Below are 16962 nucleotides of genomic sequence, written 5' to 3'. Positions count from 1 at the left end.
TTTTTACTTTTACTCAAGTAAATTTTTAATACCGGACTTTTACTCGTAATAACAGAACATTTCTACCTTGTGTTATTAATACTTTTACTTAAGTAAAAAATTTGAGTACTTCTTCCAACACTGCTCTAGGGAGAAGGCAGCACTATACAAGTTACCCAAAAAAGCCCTAGTAAAAGGGGGTTAAATCATTTATAAATTCAGTGTTTAGATTTGGTTTAATCTTGCCCCCTCCCTAGTCCCCACACACAAACACCTCCCAGAAGGACCATGGGTCTCGATGTGTGTAACAATTAATGTCTTACCACTGTCTTACTTAAAACTGGCTCATTTAATCAACCCCCATGAGAGCAGCTAGTTCTGAAATGACATGAATACCATAATAACTAAATTAAATGTGTGTGTCTGGAAGGCATTAAAGGGGCCTGGGGCACAACAAGACTGACACGACACACTAAAGTTACAGTGGGCAAAATAAAGTACAAATATTCAACATTCATTTTATTGGTTTGGTTGTTGTTTTCTTTTCTTGAGTACAGTGGTTATTTCCGCCTTTCTGGCATTCACAGAGAGGACAATACACACAACAATAATAACTGGAAACAAAAAAAATATAGCTTTCTGATAATATCTCTGGCTCAGTCTAGTAGTTATGACAATAGATACAATAACACACTTTCCGTACCTGATCAACACACTCACAGAAACATGTAAAAACTGTCCAAAAATGGCACTAACACTTGTTTTTAAAAATTCGGTGTGTGGTTTATAAAATGACGTTACTATTTACATTCAATTTTAACATTTCAACAATTTCAACAACATATATTTGTATAAGTCTGACATGAGAAATAAACACTGATTATTCACTTGAGATAAAAAATATATATAATATTGATTACAATTAGAAAGTTCCATTACGTACGTTCAAGTGCTATTAATAAAGACGCACAGTAGGGCCTCCTGGCTGCCACACCATAAAATCCTCAGCGCTTAACCCAAATGTTGGTTACATTTGTACAGAACAATAACACTTTGGTAGACCTTACCATGATGTAACTCCAAATTTTGGTGAGATAGCTTCAATAGTTGCTACATTGATAAGCAATTGATCCAAAATAGTCTCTTTGTTGACTTAAATCACATTGAATCAAGTCTTGTAGCACACAAATGAAAGCAAACAAAGCAGATTATCTCCCTACATGTAGCATTACAAAACCACACACAACGCATTTTCTTTTACCATTTGAATTTGTAAGAAAACCTGGACTATATTTGTGGATCTGAAAAAAAGTATTTTGTAATGTTCCACATTGGCAGCTTTGTTGGTGTTCGTCAACGAAGAGACTATTTTGGAACATCAATTTCCCATCAACGCCGCAAGATACCTCATTAGTATTTGGAGTTACACCGTGGCAAGGTAACGACACAACACAGCCCAAACCTCTACCAAAGTGTAATTCTGCTTGTAAATGAACACTGAGGATTTGACTGTGCACAGGCCACGGTGGCTCTCTTGTGCGAGTGGCATAATTCAAGGTGCAGCTCAGAGGTTGGAAGTTCACAGGGGCAAGAAAAAGGCAAAGGTTACAGAGTTCAGTCACAGCTCTGCCTCTAAAAGGCACAGCTAAAGTGGTTTAGTACACAGAAGGGGGGGGCGGCGAGGCGAGGGGGAGGGGGAGGGGGGGGGACGGGGGGGACGTAACCTAGCCGAACAACATAACTCCCGGGTCACTCCTGGGCTACTGGCGAAAGAAAGATGCACGATGGAAACACAGGACACTGCCTCGTTGCTTGGGTCAAAGTATTTAACCCCTTGAACCCCCCCAGCATTCTGCCTATTCTGGGGGGGGGGGGGACAGTCGCCAAAAATAGCCGATCTACAAGCTGTGTTGCCAGATTCTGTGAGAGAAACAAGCAACCGGGTCTAGGAAAACAAGCCCAAAAGAAGCGACTATGGGCCACATGAGCACTTTAAACATAATGCATCAGCTATTTGAAAATAGCCGATCTACAAGCTCACAACGCGTCGCGATGTGAGCTTGTAGTTCGGCTTTTTTTTTGCCGAGGAGATCTGGTGTAGACGGCCCAAGTACAGTTGTAACTCCGTTTTACTAGGAATAGAGGGGTTTTAAGTGGTTAAAGTGAGGCGTTGGGAGTCACCACATGCAAGTATCAAAACGCAGGTTCTGTCGCTTTGCCACCGAGCGACCAAAGTCTTTGTCATCGGAGGTTTGGTGGTGCTTACAGTAGGCCGGCGGCGAGGTGTCGTTCTTTCTGCGAGACATCGTTCTCTCCCAACGACACAGGAAAAGAATAAAAACTTTCACAATGATTCTCTCGAAGCCAACCTAAGGCACTGACGGCGAGCTTCCATCGCGGAGGGAAGCACGCTCAGCTCAAAACTGCGGGAATTATCAACATTATTAGCAGCTTTGTCTAAAATAAAAAACAAAAACACAATTGTATATATACTATATATATATTCTTTTCACATATATATAAAAAATATCTGTAATATTTCTTTGTAGTTCTCCTGGACGGGTTTGCTCTACAGTCATATGTGCTTCTTCTATTTCACACTGTGTGATGTGTTAGATGATTGCGTGTGGTTATATGGCCAGGTGTGGGACTGCATGTTTGAATGCGTGTCCACATGTACGTGTTAGATTGTACTGACTCCATCTCTCAGTCACCACATCCTTCCTCCTCTCTCTAAGTTTAGTTCCTGTTCTGGAACTATCTCTCTCTCTCAGTCTGTCTCTCGCCATCCGTTCATCTTCTGCTCATCTATACTATCTGACATTCGCTCCCTTTCTCTTTGCCTGCGTCTGTCTGTCTTTCTGCGGTCCATCCTCTCTTCTCGTCTGGTTTCCCCCGGAAGGAGGGAGGCTAACAGACGGTCTGCTGACTAGACAGGGGGCTCTCCAGAGACGTGCTGGCGGGGGACATGCCCTGGCTGGGACAGGGCTTAAACATGGACGAGATGTAGAAGGCCTGCAGAGACACATACGGTACACACACACACACACACACACACACACACACACACACACACACAAAATATGTCAGGAAGAAATCCGCAGACCACACATGCTGTCAGTGTCGCAATATTTATAAACAGGTGGATCAGATGTGGTGAAATGAGAGAACGGGCCTATTGTTTAGACTACTTCTAAACAGAGGAATGAGAGGGAAATAACTATTAGTCACAAACTGTTCAGTGTTCACACAATAAACATTCATTATTAAAATAAGGGTGAGGGGGGAGGTGTGGGGGGGGAGTAACGATTCGGACTAGTGAGTTTGTTGTAGTAATTATTCCCTATCCTACTATTTAGACCTGAGGCGGATTCTAAAAACGGCTTCTAAATCCTGACCTAAGTTTTCAGATAAACTTCAAAGTTGTTGCTATATATACTGTATATAGCAACAACTACACACAGATGTGTTTCCGGCTTGAAAGGTATAACGACATATAGGTGTTCCAGGTCTAAATGGGTTAACCACTTATGAAACAAATAGCAAAAATATCTGCTCTACAAGCTCACAACGCATCGCATCAGCAATTAAAAAAAATTACGAAAAATATTTAAAGATTTTTCCGGATCTGACTGTGTTTAAATGCTTCCACCATAGTCGGTACTGTGCAACGGAACAAGCGCTGAAAATGCAAAGAAACTACACCCGACTGGCCCTATAGCCTCCTTGCGCTTACGTACCACCCAGTATGCTGTCAGTCCTCCTTGGATGAAGCCGGTGAGCACGTCAGACGGGTGGTGCCGGTAGTCGGAGATTCGGCTCAGGCCGGTGTAGATGGCGATCAGCACCAGGAGGAACTGCAGCAGTGGACGCAACAGCCGGGCTCCTCGCCACGTCAGCCGCGCCTGCAGGTAGAACTGTGCGGGAGAAGAGGAAGCGACCGTGTGTCAAATAATACAGAACGGAGAGACAATGGACATGAGTGTCCTTCTAATACGTATTTACACAGTGTGTGTGTGTGTGTGTGTGTGTGTGTGTGTGTGTGTGTGTGTGTGTGTGTGTGTGTGTGTGTGTGTGTGTGTGTGTGTGTGTGTGTGTGTGTGTGTGTGTGCGTGCGTGCGTGCGTGCGTGCGTGCGCGCAAGGACAAAACAGAGAGTACGTAGCTGCATGCGTCAGAGAAAAATGAAAATAACCCACTTCATTGTGTAGTAGTGACATGTTTTATGGTGTTGTTCATCTGTGTTCATTCTAATGATCTATAATGATCTATAATTACCTATATTGGCTATATCTATATCATTATGTCATAATATTATTTTGTGAATAATAATATTTATTCATGTGTTTGCATATGTCTTTACATAAATATATAGGTTTTTATATTGCACACAAAATATATTATCTTTAGAATAGATTTTGTATCGTACAAAACAAGCACACACACACGCTCGCTTGCTCGCGTGCGCGTACACAGTGGGGGTCTTAACCCCCTGTCTTAACCTGCCCCTCGCACCCATCCGTCAGCAGCGGTGCAGAGAGATGCTGTGTATGTCAACGGGGGGGGGGGGGTCAGGGCTGAATGTGATTCAGATGTACCACTATGTTTATGAGCTGGTCTGTCTGGGCCCGTCAACCAATACCAAACATGTGGCCTACATTCCTCTCTCTGTCTCAATTGCTCTCTCTCTCTCTCTCTCTCTCTCTCTCTCTCTCCTCCCTCTCTCTCTCTATCTCTCTTTCTCCTCATGGGGAGCAGGTGTCACTCTTCCTGCCTTAAACACAAGCAGCTGGCCCCAGACAGGGTGGCATGTAGCTGCAGGTTATACACACACCCTCTGGGCTGGCTACAGTCTGCTGAAACACTAGCTACTAGCAGCAACCGTATCCCGTGCACGCGTGCGACGTGCGTGCTTGTGTTTGTTTGCGTGGAAGTACATTGAGAGCCAGCGGCGGTGTAGTGTACTTGGGACCAGAGGTTTGCTGGTGCGATCCCACCGTTGAAGTGCCCTTCTGTAACCTCTGGATAGACTAGAAAGGTGCAAGCAGTCAGTGGAGCGCATATATATCTATGTCTATGTCTAACAGTCATCTATGTCATTTCCATATTTAAGGAAAGTCTCAGCCAAAACTGACCTCCATTGACTTCCAGCATGAAATGTAAGTTCTAAAAAAAAAAATTCACAATACATGAATAGCAGGTAGTTACTTCAATGAACTACTGGCAGCATGCACGATAAATCTGGCACTGATTGAACCAGTGGTTTGCCAGATTAGCTGCAGACAAAGAGGCAGACAGACAAGACAAACAATAGGCAAGAACATAATCTTCCCTCCACTGCCTTCGACCTTGCGGAGATAATAAACAAAAACAAAGAATTGCATATAGGAATTAGGAAGGGGTGTGTGGGGGAAAGGCAGATGACGAGAGAGGAGAGAGAACTCAGGCCACTCTCAACTGCTCTTCGCTAGTCTTTCATCCCCTCTATCTATCTCCTCCCCTCCTCATTGTGCTCGCCTCTCTCCGGACGGTGAGAACGGAGGAGTTGTTTTTGTTAGGGTGGGAAGGCAGGCAAACATCGGGGGAGAGAAGCAAAGAAATGTATTGATAGTGATTTCCAATGCTATTTCTGCTCTGAGAACAGTTCGTCCACTTTGCAATTCCTACATTTCACTCCTAAATGTGGTCACTACGTGCAAACCTCTGACTAAAGTTAATGAGGAGGGTAGGTTAACAATGTGAAGGGTGTTCTTTTGATGTTCCTCCTTCACAGTGTTCCCACAACTCCTGGGTAATGCAGAGAGAGAGAGAGAGAGAGAGAGAGAGAGAGAGAGAGAGAGAGAAAGAGTAAGGAATGGAGAGAAAGAAGTGAAGAGAATGTGTGTGTGTGTGTGTGTGTGTGTGTGTGTGTGTGTGTGTGTGTGTGTGTGTGTGTGTGTGTGTGTGTGTGTGTGTGTGTGTGTGTGTGTGTGTGTGTGTGTGTGTGTGTGTGTGTGTGTGTGTGTGTGCGGGAATCTCCTGCTGAAAGAAGTCTGTCTATCTCCCAGCAGAAAACACAGCCATCCAATGCCCCCCCCCACCCCTTCCTTTAAAGCAGACCTACAACAAGGCTTCTTCTGTCTGCAATGCACCGTCTCTTCATCCATTCATGTTCCCTCTGGAAAACCTTCTCACTCATTCTCTGACCCCCCCCCCCCCCCCCCCACTCCCTCTTTTGGTCTCTCTTTCTCTTTCTTTCTAACTATTTCCATTTTGAAGTGTGATGTTTTTCAAGGATTGCCATTCCCAGAGGCCTCCCCTCATTCCAATGAGCACAGGCGTATGCCGTAGCACGTGTCTGTGTGTCTGCGTGCAGCGTGTGTGATTAGTCAGTGTGTTTTTGTACACAGTGATCTTGGGGACCCGCGGGCTCACAACGCCGTCCGACTTGAACGCCGAGTGAAAGTGAGCGGTGTGCGACGCTCCCCTCTGCCTTGGAAACGCACCGGGTAATTACACAACAAACATTAGAAAACAAACACAGAACGCCCAGGTGAAGGCCAAGGTCACATAACGGATATTGCGCGAGTGCGTGTGAGCGTGCGCGTGAAGTGTAATAACTCACCGCCAGATACAGCATGGTGTACATTGCGAAGGAAGCATGCCCTGAGAAAAATGACTTCCTGAAAAACAAAAACATAGTGAGTGAGTGAATATTAGAAACTCCTTGAGGCTCCTTGAATCACACTGTACCACACAACCACACCCTTAGATAATAAAACCACATTCGTTATGTAAATACACACACGCAGACGCACAAAACTACTAACCTGGCCTCTTCAACCATCTTAAGGTTGGGCTGCCTGCAGGTGACGTGGGGCACATAGCTCCCCGGGGAGCAGTTGAGAGACGCGTAGGTGACGTTGCACACCGAGAGGAAGTTGGGCCGCAGGCGGCCCACGCTGAGCTTGGCCATGTTGGTGAGCGACTGGCCCACGCAGCAGCCGAACAGGAAGCTGCCCAGCTCCTTGTACAAGCAGGAAACGTAACGGTTGCGCACAAAGGCCCGCGAGTGCACGCCTCGAAAGCGCACCCGGTAGCATTCGCCCAGTGCAATCTGAGAGGGAAGACAAACACAGAGAGGAGAGGTTGGCCTTCCACAGCGAGCTCGCACAGCCGTCTATGTATTATAACAGTGAGCCTAGGTTACAGCGGAATAGAGTTTTAAAGGACCATACCAGTGGTCTGGCATGTTTAGCATACTGACTAAAACTAACAGTATACTTTACATTACTGCAGGGTCCCGACCATTTTCCAATGCACATCGTAGATCAGTCAGATGACTGATCTACGATATGCATTGGAAAACGGTCGGGTTTGAGAACCACTGAGATAACTCACAAAAATATTGAAAGCATTTTATTTATAAAAATGTTAATACAAGTGTGAATATTATATTTGATCTTGGCGTTCAGGCTCTGCCATATACATTCATTATTCCCTGCTCAGCACATTAGAAGACAACCATTTAAGAGCAGGGAAACATATGACAAGATACTGATTTTAAGATGCTGCTTTTTCAGGCTTTTTTGTGCTGATTTTGTGTTCCATTCTTTGCCTCTAATTCTTTTCTTTTGCTCCTTGAGCTGCAAAACGGGAACGCCTGCATAAACAAAGAGTTTCACCTCACCGTTACATGTAATTGCGTTGTCACAATAAAGCTGATTGATTGATTGATTGATATACATGTAAAACAAAAACCCCCTCGGGGGAAAACAGAACCCTTAGGGGAAAGCAAGAGGTGCAGAACGCATAACAACCTTCAGTTGAACTGACAGCAAGAGGATCAACAGTGAATGAGGTGAGCTTAAACAGACCGCCAAGTCGGTCAGCTGCTTGACAAGTCGGTGTTGCAGACGCTTCGCATATCCATCATCCACATAATGATGCGCGTGCGGGTAAATCTCTCGAGTGCAGTATCTGCCTGAACTAGCTCGCAAGCCAAGTATCATCTTTTATTTCCGAGGAGGCCATTGGATTCCAATCAGTTCAGAACGCTATGCGAATCAACTTGTAGCGACTTGAAACTTGCGTGAGATACATACTACAGTGATCCAACGCAATGAACTTTATTGCACTTTTGATTTGACACCTTACCATTGTGTTGCAATGCATTTTACAGCACGGATTTATTTGAAAGAGAAAACGTTGATTTAACAAAACATGAGTGAAAAGAAAGTAAAACATAAACTGACTGTTTGTGGGTTATGGGTGGATTTATTTGTGTGAAACCATGCTAACATGATGACAGCAGCTAAATAGACCAACTTAACCCATTAAAACTGGGAAAGCATCTGTATCACTTTAGATCTTTGCGTTGGCTATTCAAAAATAGCAGATATACAAGCTCACAGCGTGTCACTTCGTGCCGCGCTGCGAGCTTGTACATCTGCTATTTTTGAATATTTTTTTGAAAAATCTCGAAAGTGTGAGAACTACTGATTTAGAAGGCATTTGTGGAATCGGCCTCAGGTCGTTTTTTTAAGGTGACTGTCTCGCCAACTAACCGTGTCATCAGCCCTACTTTATTATCACGTTCCACTTATATGCACTAACGCCTCCTACCGTAAGGCCAGTAATGACGATGCCCCCAGAGATGAGCAGGCTGTCAGGGATGGCCTCTCTCTCCACGTAAGGGTAGGTGATGGTGGAGTCGCCGCAGAAGAGCCCCCTCCTGTAGGCCGTGACCGCCTTCAGCTCACACGCAAAGAATGGAATGGAGGCTGATGATGACAGACGGGAGAGAAGGGCAGGGGGGATTAGATGAAGAAACATTTTAACCCATTAAAAACTGGGAAAGCATCTGTGTCATTTTAGATTTTTGCTATATTTCAAACCACTTTAATCATTATTTTATACTTTGGCTATTGAAAAATAGCAGAAACACAAGCTCACAGCGCATGAGCTTGTAGATCTGCTATTTTTTTTAAATTGTGACAATTCTTTGAATATATATATATTTTTTAAAGCTCAAAACTCAAATTTTTGCTTCTGGGAGTCCCTGGAACAAAATATTTTGAGATGGGGGTCGGCGGCTAAATACATATAATTTTGGGGGTCCTTGACATGAAAAACTTTGAGAACCACTGATGTAGCAACATAAGTTTTTCAGAAAACTGTTAAAGGTTTTAGAAGACATTTTTAGAATCTGCCTCAGGTCTCAACGGGTTAAATAAAGATAACGAGGCAAAAAAGAAACAAAAGATGGCTTGATGAATATCTGTGCTTCTGCATGTGTGTGTGTGTGTGTGTGTGTGTGTGTGTGTGTGTGTGTGTGTGTGTGTGTGTGTGTGTGTGTGTGTGTGTGCGCGTGTGTAAGATGAAAGTGAGAGAGAAAGATGGTACAGTGGGCTCGGACAAAGGTGGTCTTTGTCCTGCCTCTTGTCTCCTCACTGAATGGTATGAGAATGGGGGTACGGGATGCAACATGAGGAGGGGGGGCGGGCTCTAAGTGTGTCAGTCATCTGCTGACAGGATTTGCAGATTCCTCTGAGAATCTAGAATTCCGCACATAGCTGCTTTCCACCAGTGAAGAGCTGGGAGACGGGGGAAACGCACCGGCAGAAAGACATAGGGGGGTTACAGGTCCATGACGGGCACAGAATAAAAGGATAAATGAGAGGGGAGTGGAGGCGGAGAGAGGATTTGGGGGAGCACATTACACAGAAAATTACAGTGCGGTGAAAGCAGGCTTTTTACACAAACGTAATAAACTCTGTGAATGAAAGAAGAGCAGGGCGGAGAGAACAATGCAGCAGTGTTCCGTTCAAAAAAGCGGTGACCTTCAGTTTAAGTAGACCTAGTCTAATATTAACTTTCTCCTTCTTTTATTTCCACTATCACTTCCTTGCCCGGTCACCGTTTAAAATAAATATGGCTGTGTCAAGGGGGCATGTCAAGGCCTAGCCTACTTATGCAAACAAACCTAGCGGCCCCGCCCGCACGGTGAAAGTTCAGTGGGTAAAAGTCCTGCAAACCTCTTGTGTTTTTTTTCCTTCTTTTTCTCAAAGATGACAACAAGCGATTTCTTGGCATTGAGAGTTGGCAGCGAGTTCAGAACTCTGTGGCTTATATCGCTACTCTGGACTTTAAACTGATAGCTGTCCCCATAGCTCTGCAAGAGGCCTCGTCCCAGCCCCTATCCCATGCTCCACTCTCCACCCATGGAATGCAGGCAGAGCATGGGACTAATGATTAACCTCTCGAGTCTCTCTCATCCCCAGGCTGCTTGGCTGCTGGCTGGAACAGACCCAGGCACAAACACTGGACCCTGCCAGGGAATCTCTTTAGGCTACGTGACTTTACATTCACTCTCAAGCAGGCCAGCATGAACAGCACATACAATACAGTATGCATGCTGTGTATGTGTACATGCATGCTTGTACAGTATGTATGCCCTTTCTCTCTCACTCACACACACAGTCACGCACACACACACACGCGCACACACAGTATATGTATATGTATGCCCTTTCTCTCTCTCACACACATAATGAAATGTCATATTGTATAAGCTGTTGTAATACATGCTGTGGCGTTATCTTTTGAGAGTGAGGATATGATATGAGCCCAGCATGGGTTTCTGGTCCACCTACGGCGTGGCTCTGCAGGAGAAGACTATCTATTAGAGGGTGTGTGTGTGTGTGTGTGTGTGTGTGTGTGTGTGTGTGTGTGTGTGTGTGTGTGTGTGTGTGTGTGTGTGTGTGTGTGTGTGTGTGTGTGTGTGTGTGTGTGTGTGTGTGTGTGTGTGTGTGTGTGTGTGTGTGTGTGTGTGTGTGTGTGTGCGTGTGTGTGTCCGGAGCTAATCCTGTAAAATCGCTGCAGTGATCTAGTCTGGCCATGCCAGGCTATATCAGTGCCAAAGTCCTTGTTGTACTGTATATTACTTTTCCTACTATTCCATGTAAAATACTACTAAACACTAAAGTTTAGTAGTATTTCGATCATGTCGAAATCTACACAGAAATCAGTGATTCATGCCCTGTCGTTTAGTGACTGACAGGGCGTGAACGACAGGGCATGAATCACTGATTTCTGTGTAGATTTTGATATGATCAACATGACTGGAGCCATTACTGTAGCTATCATTTGGGTTCACTGACAGTCCATTGACAATATGCAACAGACATAATAGGATTGCCCATGGTTTAAGACATCCATGTCTCTGATGTTATCACAGCACAAACGTGTCCATACGTGTCAAAATTGACCCATATGGACCTATGTAGGTACATTTGTTACACTGTCAGAGTTAATATACTGAGGAATTCTTTACTGTGAAGGAAGGTCAGAATGTCTGCATGATTGGTTGGATACAGTCCAAACACATCGGATCAGCTCCAGTTACAGTAAACAGTAGAACAGTATTAAACACTGTCTCCTGGTGACCTCTGCTGCTCTGGAGGTCAAGTTGCTCTGACAGAGAGACCAAACATTGTTTTTCTTTTTTTTTTTAAAGCTTAGTGCTCTTTAAAGGGATAGTTCACCCAAAAAAATACTTTCTATCATTTAGTCACCCCATGGAGACTTGAATTCATGGATATTTTTGTTGCATTCCTAAGCCAATAATTTGATGACCAGCGGACAGGTAGGCAGCGGTTCCGGTGGGAGATACAAAGGAGACTCTTTCATCAAACTATTGGCTTAGGAATGCGACAAAAAACAAAAAAAAATCCTTGAATTCAAGTCTCCATGGGGTTACTAATCGATAGACAAAAAGCCATTTTGGAGGTGAACTATCCCTTTAAGACAGTTTTAAGAAAGACAACAGAGCGAGAGAGCACAAACAGGTTGCAAGCAGATAGCGGTTGTGTGACGACAAGACCAAGAGAGAGAGATAGAGAGAGCGGATAGAAAGAGAGAGCAGAGGGAGAGGGAGAGGGAGAGTGAGAGCGTGCCAGAGTGATAGGGAAAACATCGCTCTGGTCTGACCCTGATCTCTCGCTCATCTCATCCACATCATCTACTGGCATCACACGCACCTCCACTGGGCTATCTTTAGCTCCACGCGCACATACGGAACGGAACGCTCCCGCACACGCCAACAACACGCACGACTCGAAAAAGAGATTTATGACATGGCATCCATTCACAGACATTATGTGGAAATCCTGCTGTAGTTCTGACCACGGTTCTGTCCACCCACCCACCCGTTTTCCAGTCAATACAGATCCTGACAAGTCAAACCAAACCATTATCGTTAATCATAAGAAACGCTTCTCCAGAAACCCTGTGGCCCCGATGAGCGTCATTTCAACTAGTTTTAACTAGCCTACGTGGGGTTCAAAGCAGGACGAATGTTTGATGAAAGTCCCTTCTGACAGTCAGATAGAGTTACTCGTGGGATTTCCCACGTAGGATTCCGCAGAAAATCTCTTGCATGAGGGTTTCCGGGTTCCCTTCCTGCCACCTTCACAGAAAAGCACCAGCATACACTTTAATCCTCTTATCAGGTTGTATGTATCGTCGACAACGATCCCCGGGTGGGGCTCTGCAACGAGACTTGAGAGAGATATGGAACTTAAAGCCTAACTGATACGATCAGGTACACATTCTGTCAACCGGTGCTGTGTCATTAAGTATTAACTGTCGCTATTTTGGAAAAAACGTCGAACATTTCTGAACATACAGTAGCTCACGACATGCCACGGTGTGAGGCGTCGCGAGCTTGTAGATTTGCTTTTTGAAAACTTTTAGAAAGTCTTTATTTTTCATTATTATTTCCCCTATAATGACTGCCCAAAATTGGGACGCCAGGTTGGAAAGTGGTTAATGCTTCATCTGTGTGGGCCTCACGCTGGCAGGGAATCACCTTTGTCCCAGATTTTCATATTAAGACGTGCCAATGTGGGTCGACAAGACACACTAGTTCTCTCTGGCAGAGCCTATAATAACCGACAACACTCCCTTCTCAACAATCAATGCATCACTGTCCAGCAACGGGTCAAGGGCTGGCAGCGACCGCACATCCGTTTCAATAAAGCTCCAAGTCTGGTCGAGGGAGGTTTGCTTTTAAAGTCTTTATGCCGTTCATTTGACACACATTAACAAGACACACACACTGTCTGCCGCACACTGCCCCGGTCAGAGGTCTGACCCATTAGGACGCCTCGCTACTTTCCTTCGCGGCTGGCCAGTGGCTCCTCTCCATCCATCAACCTCTTGCCCTGTCTTCATGGGGGAGTTGGGGGGGGGGGGGGGGGGGTGCAGGATATAGCCAGTCGTCTGAGAATAATCAATGTTCTTTGCTGTGTTGTCAGCGCAGTAATGGACAGATTCTCCATTACAGTCAGATCCAAAGTGCCGGGGTCTGTGGTTATTATCAGACCACGGACCCCTTAGTGGAGGATTTTCAATACATTTTGCAGGCCTAATGGGCGCCATGAAGCACTCAGCCAGATAGCAGTGTGTTTTTTATTACCTCACCCCCCGCCAATACCGATGGCTTCTTCTGTGTTTGCGTTCTGTCAAACCCACAAACAGACAAGAGCTGTAAATGGCCACAAACCAAAGGCTATACTCTACTGTAGCAAAAAGATGTTCTGCGGAGCTCCTCCAATACCAAAATGTGACAGTCAAACGCCGATCTCAGTCCCTGACGTTTACGACATGTTTGTGGAAGGCACAACAAAGACACATCGCAAACAAATGCCACAGGGTGGACAGGAAACCCACAACAACGCAGTAAAGCCGAGTTGCATCACGCGCATACAACCCTGCCACGCAAACCCCAGTTCCTCTTGTCGCTCGCAGTCAACCTTCGTGCCTTTACGGCGGCCTCTAAACGGCTTTCACAACAAGGCACAAAGCACTCTCCAGCCCCCTCACATCATCTGTCATGCAGCTGTGAGCAAACCTCTGCACCTGGCCAAGACGGATTGAGAGGAGCCAGAGCAGGACGGAGCCAGCCAGGCAGGCAGGCAGGCAGGCAGGCCCGCCAGGGGGAACCAAGCAAGGGTGGTAGGAGAGGAGGGGAGAGGAGAGGAGAAGCGGGGAGGTCTCACACAAACGGGCCAAAATGGGCCCAATACTCAAAGCAGGAATGCTTTCAAATAGTCAAAAGGGACAGACAGAAAGAGAGAGAGAGAGAGAGAGGGAGGGGTACGAGTGCAGAAACTCTGCTGGTTCTAATTTACACATCTATGACCACAGCCCAGAATGAGCTCACTGTGAGAGAACAACAACGACCCAAAGGCAAGAAATTAAAAAAAAGCAGCTATGGAGAAAGTGAATAAAGGCAGAGCAGAGAGGAAGAGGAGAAGGAGGAGGAGGGGGTGCGGATGATAGTTATTCATGTGCATGCTTCGGGGGCATGCTGCTCAGTGTGTGTACTCGTCAATAACGTGTCAAATCAGAAAGTAGGTTGAAATGCATGGCCAGAAGGCTGGAAAATTGACAAACAAGGGAGCCGACTGGGGAGTGGACAGGGGTGAGAGAAAAGAGATGGAGAGGAGGGGAGATGTGGTGGTAGAGGGTGCTCTGTGGAAGAACACGCAGACGGAGGCGATTAGTGGCGGTTCTGGAATGCTAGGGTCAGAGATCTGGGCTCTGCTGGGACCCGCTCTGTAAACAGGACCCCGCCTCAGCCAGCAGAATATCCTTAACTTACACTATACACACACACACACACACACACACACACACACACGCGCACACACACACACACACACACACACACACACACACACACACGCACACACACAGCGCACTTGCATGCAAATAACGAAACCTACCGCTGACACAGACTAACACACAACCAAACAAACCACAAAAGAATCCCAGTGGCCCACAAAAAAACCCAACCAACCACGACCGACCAAATAAACCACCCTGGAGCCAGCAAACCACGCGAAACCAAACAATCCTACAGACAGTCGCTGAAGCAAACAAATGAACCCCTTGGACATAGCAGCCGTACAGCCAACAAACACTATACGCACATTACGCAGTCAGATAGATTAACATTGGTCTTGCGCTTCATCACACCCAATACTATTTACACTGCCACCGTGACAGAACTGGAGAGAGAGACCATCAAGGCTAATTAAAAAAGTAGAACACGGACACACACAACACACCACACACACACACACACACACCCCCACACACACACACACACACGCACATACACAGTGTGCAGGTGCCGAACAGATGAAAGGTCTACTAAAAGAAATAGAACAATGTGCACACTGCTGAACAAGATGTTCATTATCACCAAAAGAGAGAAAAAAAATGTAACCACCGGATTCTCAAAGATCCTTTGTAGATCAAAATTAGCCATTGATGATAACGAACACCTTTTAACAAACACCCTTGGGACCATTATCTTTCTTTTGAATTATACTTTGTCCTTTGCCTTTTTCAACAAGCGTCGCTTGACAAAAATGATGAATTTTCAAAAAAAAAGAGAGAGAGAGAGGGGGGGGGGGTAGTTCAGGTCATGCGACTATAAATTAGCCTTTATTGCTCTGCCACCTCCTCAGCCAATATGGCTGTGGCTCCAGGACCATGTTGTGTACAGTCCCCTCACAGGGGTGGTCCTCCTTCCACAGCCCCCTCGCCAGCCTCTGGGACACACGCCAGCTTTTCCCACCTCAGCTTTAAGCTGCTTGTTTATCTAGGAGGAGTCAAACTTCCCTCAAAATATGCTGGTGAACTGAGTGTTGGTGGCGGTGTGTTGTCATGCTAAGCTCAGTAAGCATGCTAATCCCTAATAATAGCTGGATAACGACGCAGCACTGGGGGAAGGTTTGCATGGCGTAATGGCAACTGGTTTTCTTCAGCAGGGCTGGGTGGGCCAGCAACAGTTTTGGCAAATCTGCTTATTTATAAGCGACTTTGGGCTTGTAAATGTTGGTAGTTGCGGGTTTTTTGTTTATTTGGGGGAGAGGGCCTTGTTTAGTTGCTTATTTGGGCTTCCCTCCTAATGTTGCATAAACCAGTGGCTCTGAAATATTTTCATGTGGACCCCCAAATTAATATGCATGTATTTGTCCGCGGACCCCCATTTGAAAGTATTTTGTGCCAGGGACCAGATTTGTGTACGTAGTTAAAATGTTTCTCCAAATATTAAAAAAAAAATCTAGATTGATGCGATGCGGCTATGTTCAGCTTTCCAAATAGCCGATGTACGGTATATGTTTAAAGTGGTACAACAGATTTTGATACTATATTAACTTGTTTTGCTGCATGGGGACCCCCCCTGTGTGCGAGATCACGCGACCCAGTCGCTTCTTTTGGGCTTGTTTTTGTAGACCAGTGCACCAGTGGCACTGGCCAGCCACCATTATTATTAACACAAAAAACTCTCTCTCCGCAAACCTGTGTGCGCCCTCAGCCGCTACACGAACACGGTTCGGGTCAGGTAGATTCCGGCGCACAGCAAAAGCCTTTTATGTTTCACCCGATAAAGAAAGCCTTTGTTCACGGGAGAGGCAGTCGGGGATGAACGCTCATGCACGTAGATGCACACGTCGCCCCTCAGACAGGACATGAAGTCATTGGCACCAAGGCTGTGATTATGACTGGCAAACCGCAATCCACCACATACCTAATTAAAATTATTGTGTGTGAAACGGCGTGCGCGTTTGTGTGTGTGTGTGTGTGTGTGTGTGTGTTTGTTCTCTTCCCCCTGCTCCTCCTTGGTGGGCTGATCCAGGATCCAGGTGGTAGGGAGAGGAGATAGGGGTGACTAGCTGGGGTGTGCTCAGTGATGCACTCAGCCCCCCCCCCCCTGCCCCACCACCACCATCACCACCCAAACCTCTGTCTCCCTAATTGGCTGGATTGTCCAAACGAGCCGCACTGTTTTGTCTACCCTGATGGCAGCACAAAGAGGCTGATCAGAGAAGAACAAAAGACGGTTTGAAGAGACTCAGGATCTTCACTGACCATCTGCTGTCTTTGCTATCTGTTGCAGCTGGACTCCACAGAGACGAAGCTCCTT

At 45.8% G+C, this 16962-nt stretch overlaps 1 protein-coding gene across 1 annotated transcript in view; it reads right to left on the bottom strand.

Moving 5' to 3' along the window:
- Positions 1–472: 472 nt before the first annotated feature.
- ppap2d (phosphatidic acid phosphatase type 2D) overlaps positions 473–16962 on the bottom strand; it is a 23086-nt gene continuing 6596 nt past the window's right edge. Inside the window, exons 2-6 of the mRNA XM_080447848.1 lie at positions 8583–8740; positions 6788–7074; positions 6583–6640; positions 3720–3896; positions 473–2994 (exon numbers count right to left, since the gene is read on the bottom strand). Of these exons, the coding sequence (XP_080303974.1) occupies positions 2890–2994; positions 3720–3896; positions 6583–6640; positions 6788–7074; positions 8583–8740 (785 nt within the window). The 3' untranslated portion in view covers positions 473–2889. The remainder of the gene's footprint in view (positions 2995–3719; positions 3897–6582; positions 6641–6787; positions 7075–8582; positions 8741–16962) is intronic.

The sequence above is a fragment of the Gymnoscopelus braueri genome (genome assembly GCF_963280865.1).
Source record: "Gymnoscopelus braueri genome assembly, chromosome: 13".
Classification (NCBI taxonomy): domain Eukaryota; kingdom Metazoa; phylum Chordata; class Actinopteri; order Myctophiformes; family Myctophidae; genus Gymnoscopelus; species Gymnoscopelus braueri.
This window is presented reverse-complemented; position numbering and strand designations above follow the sequence as displayed.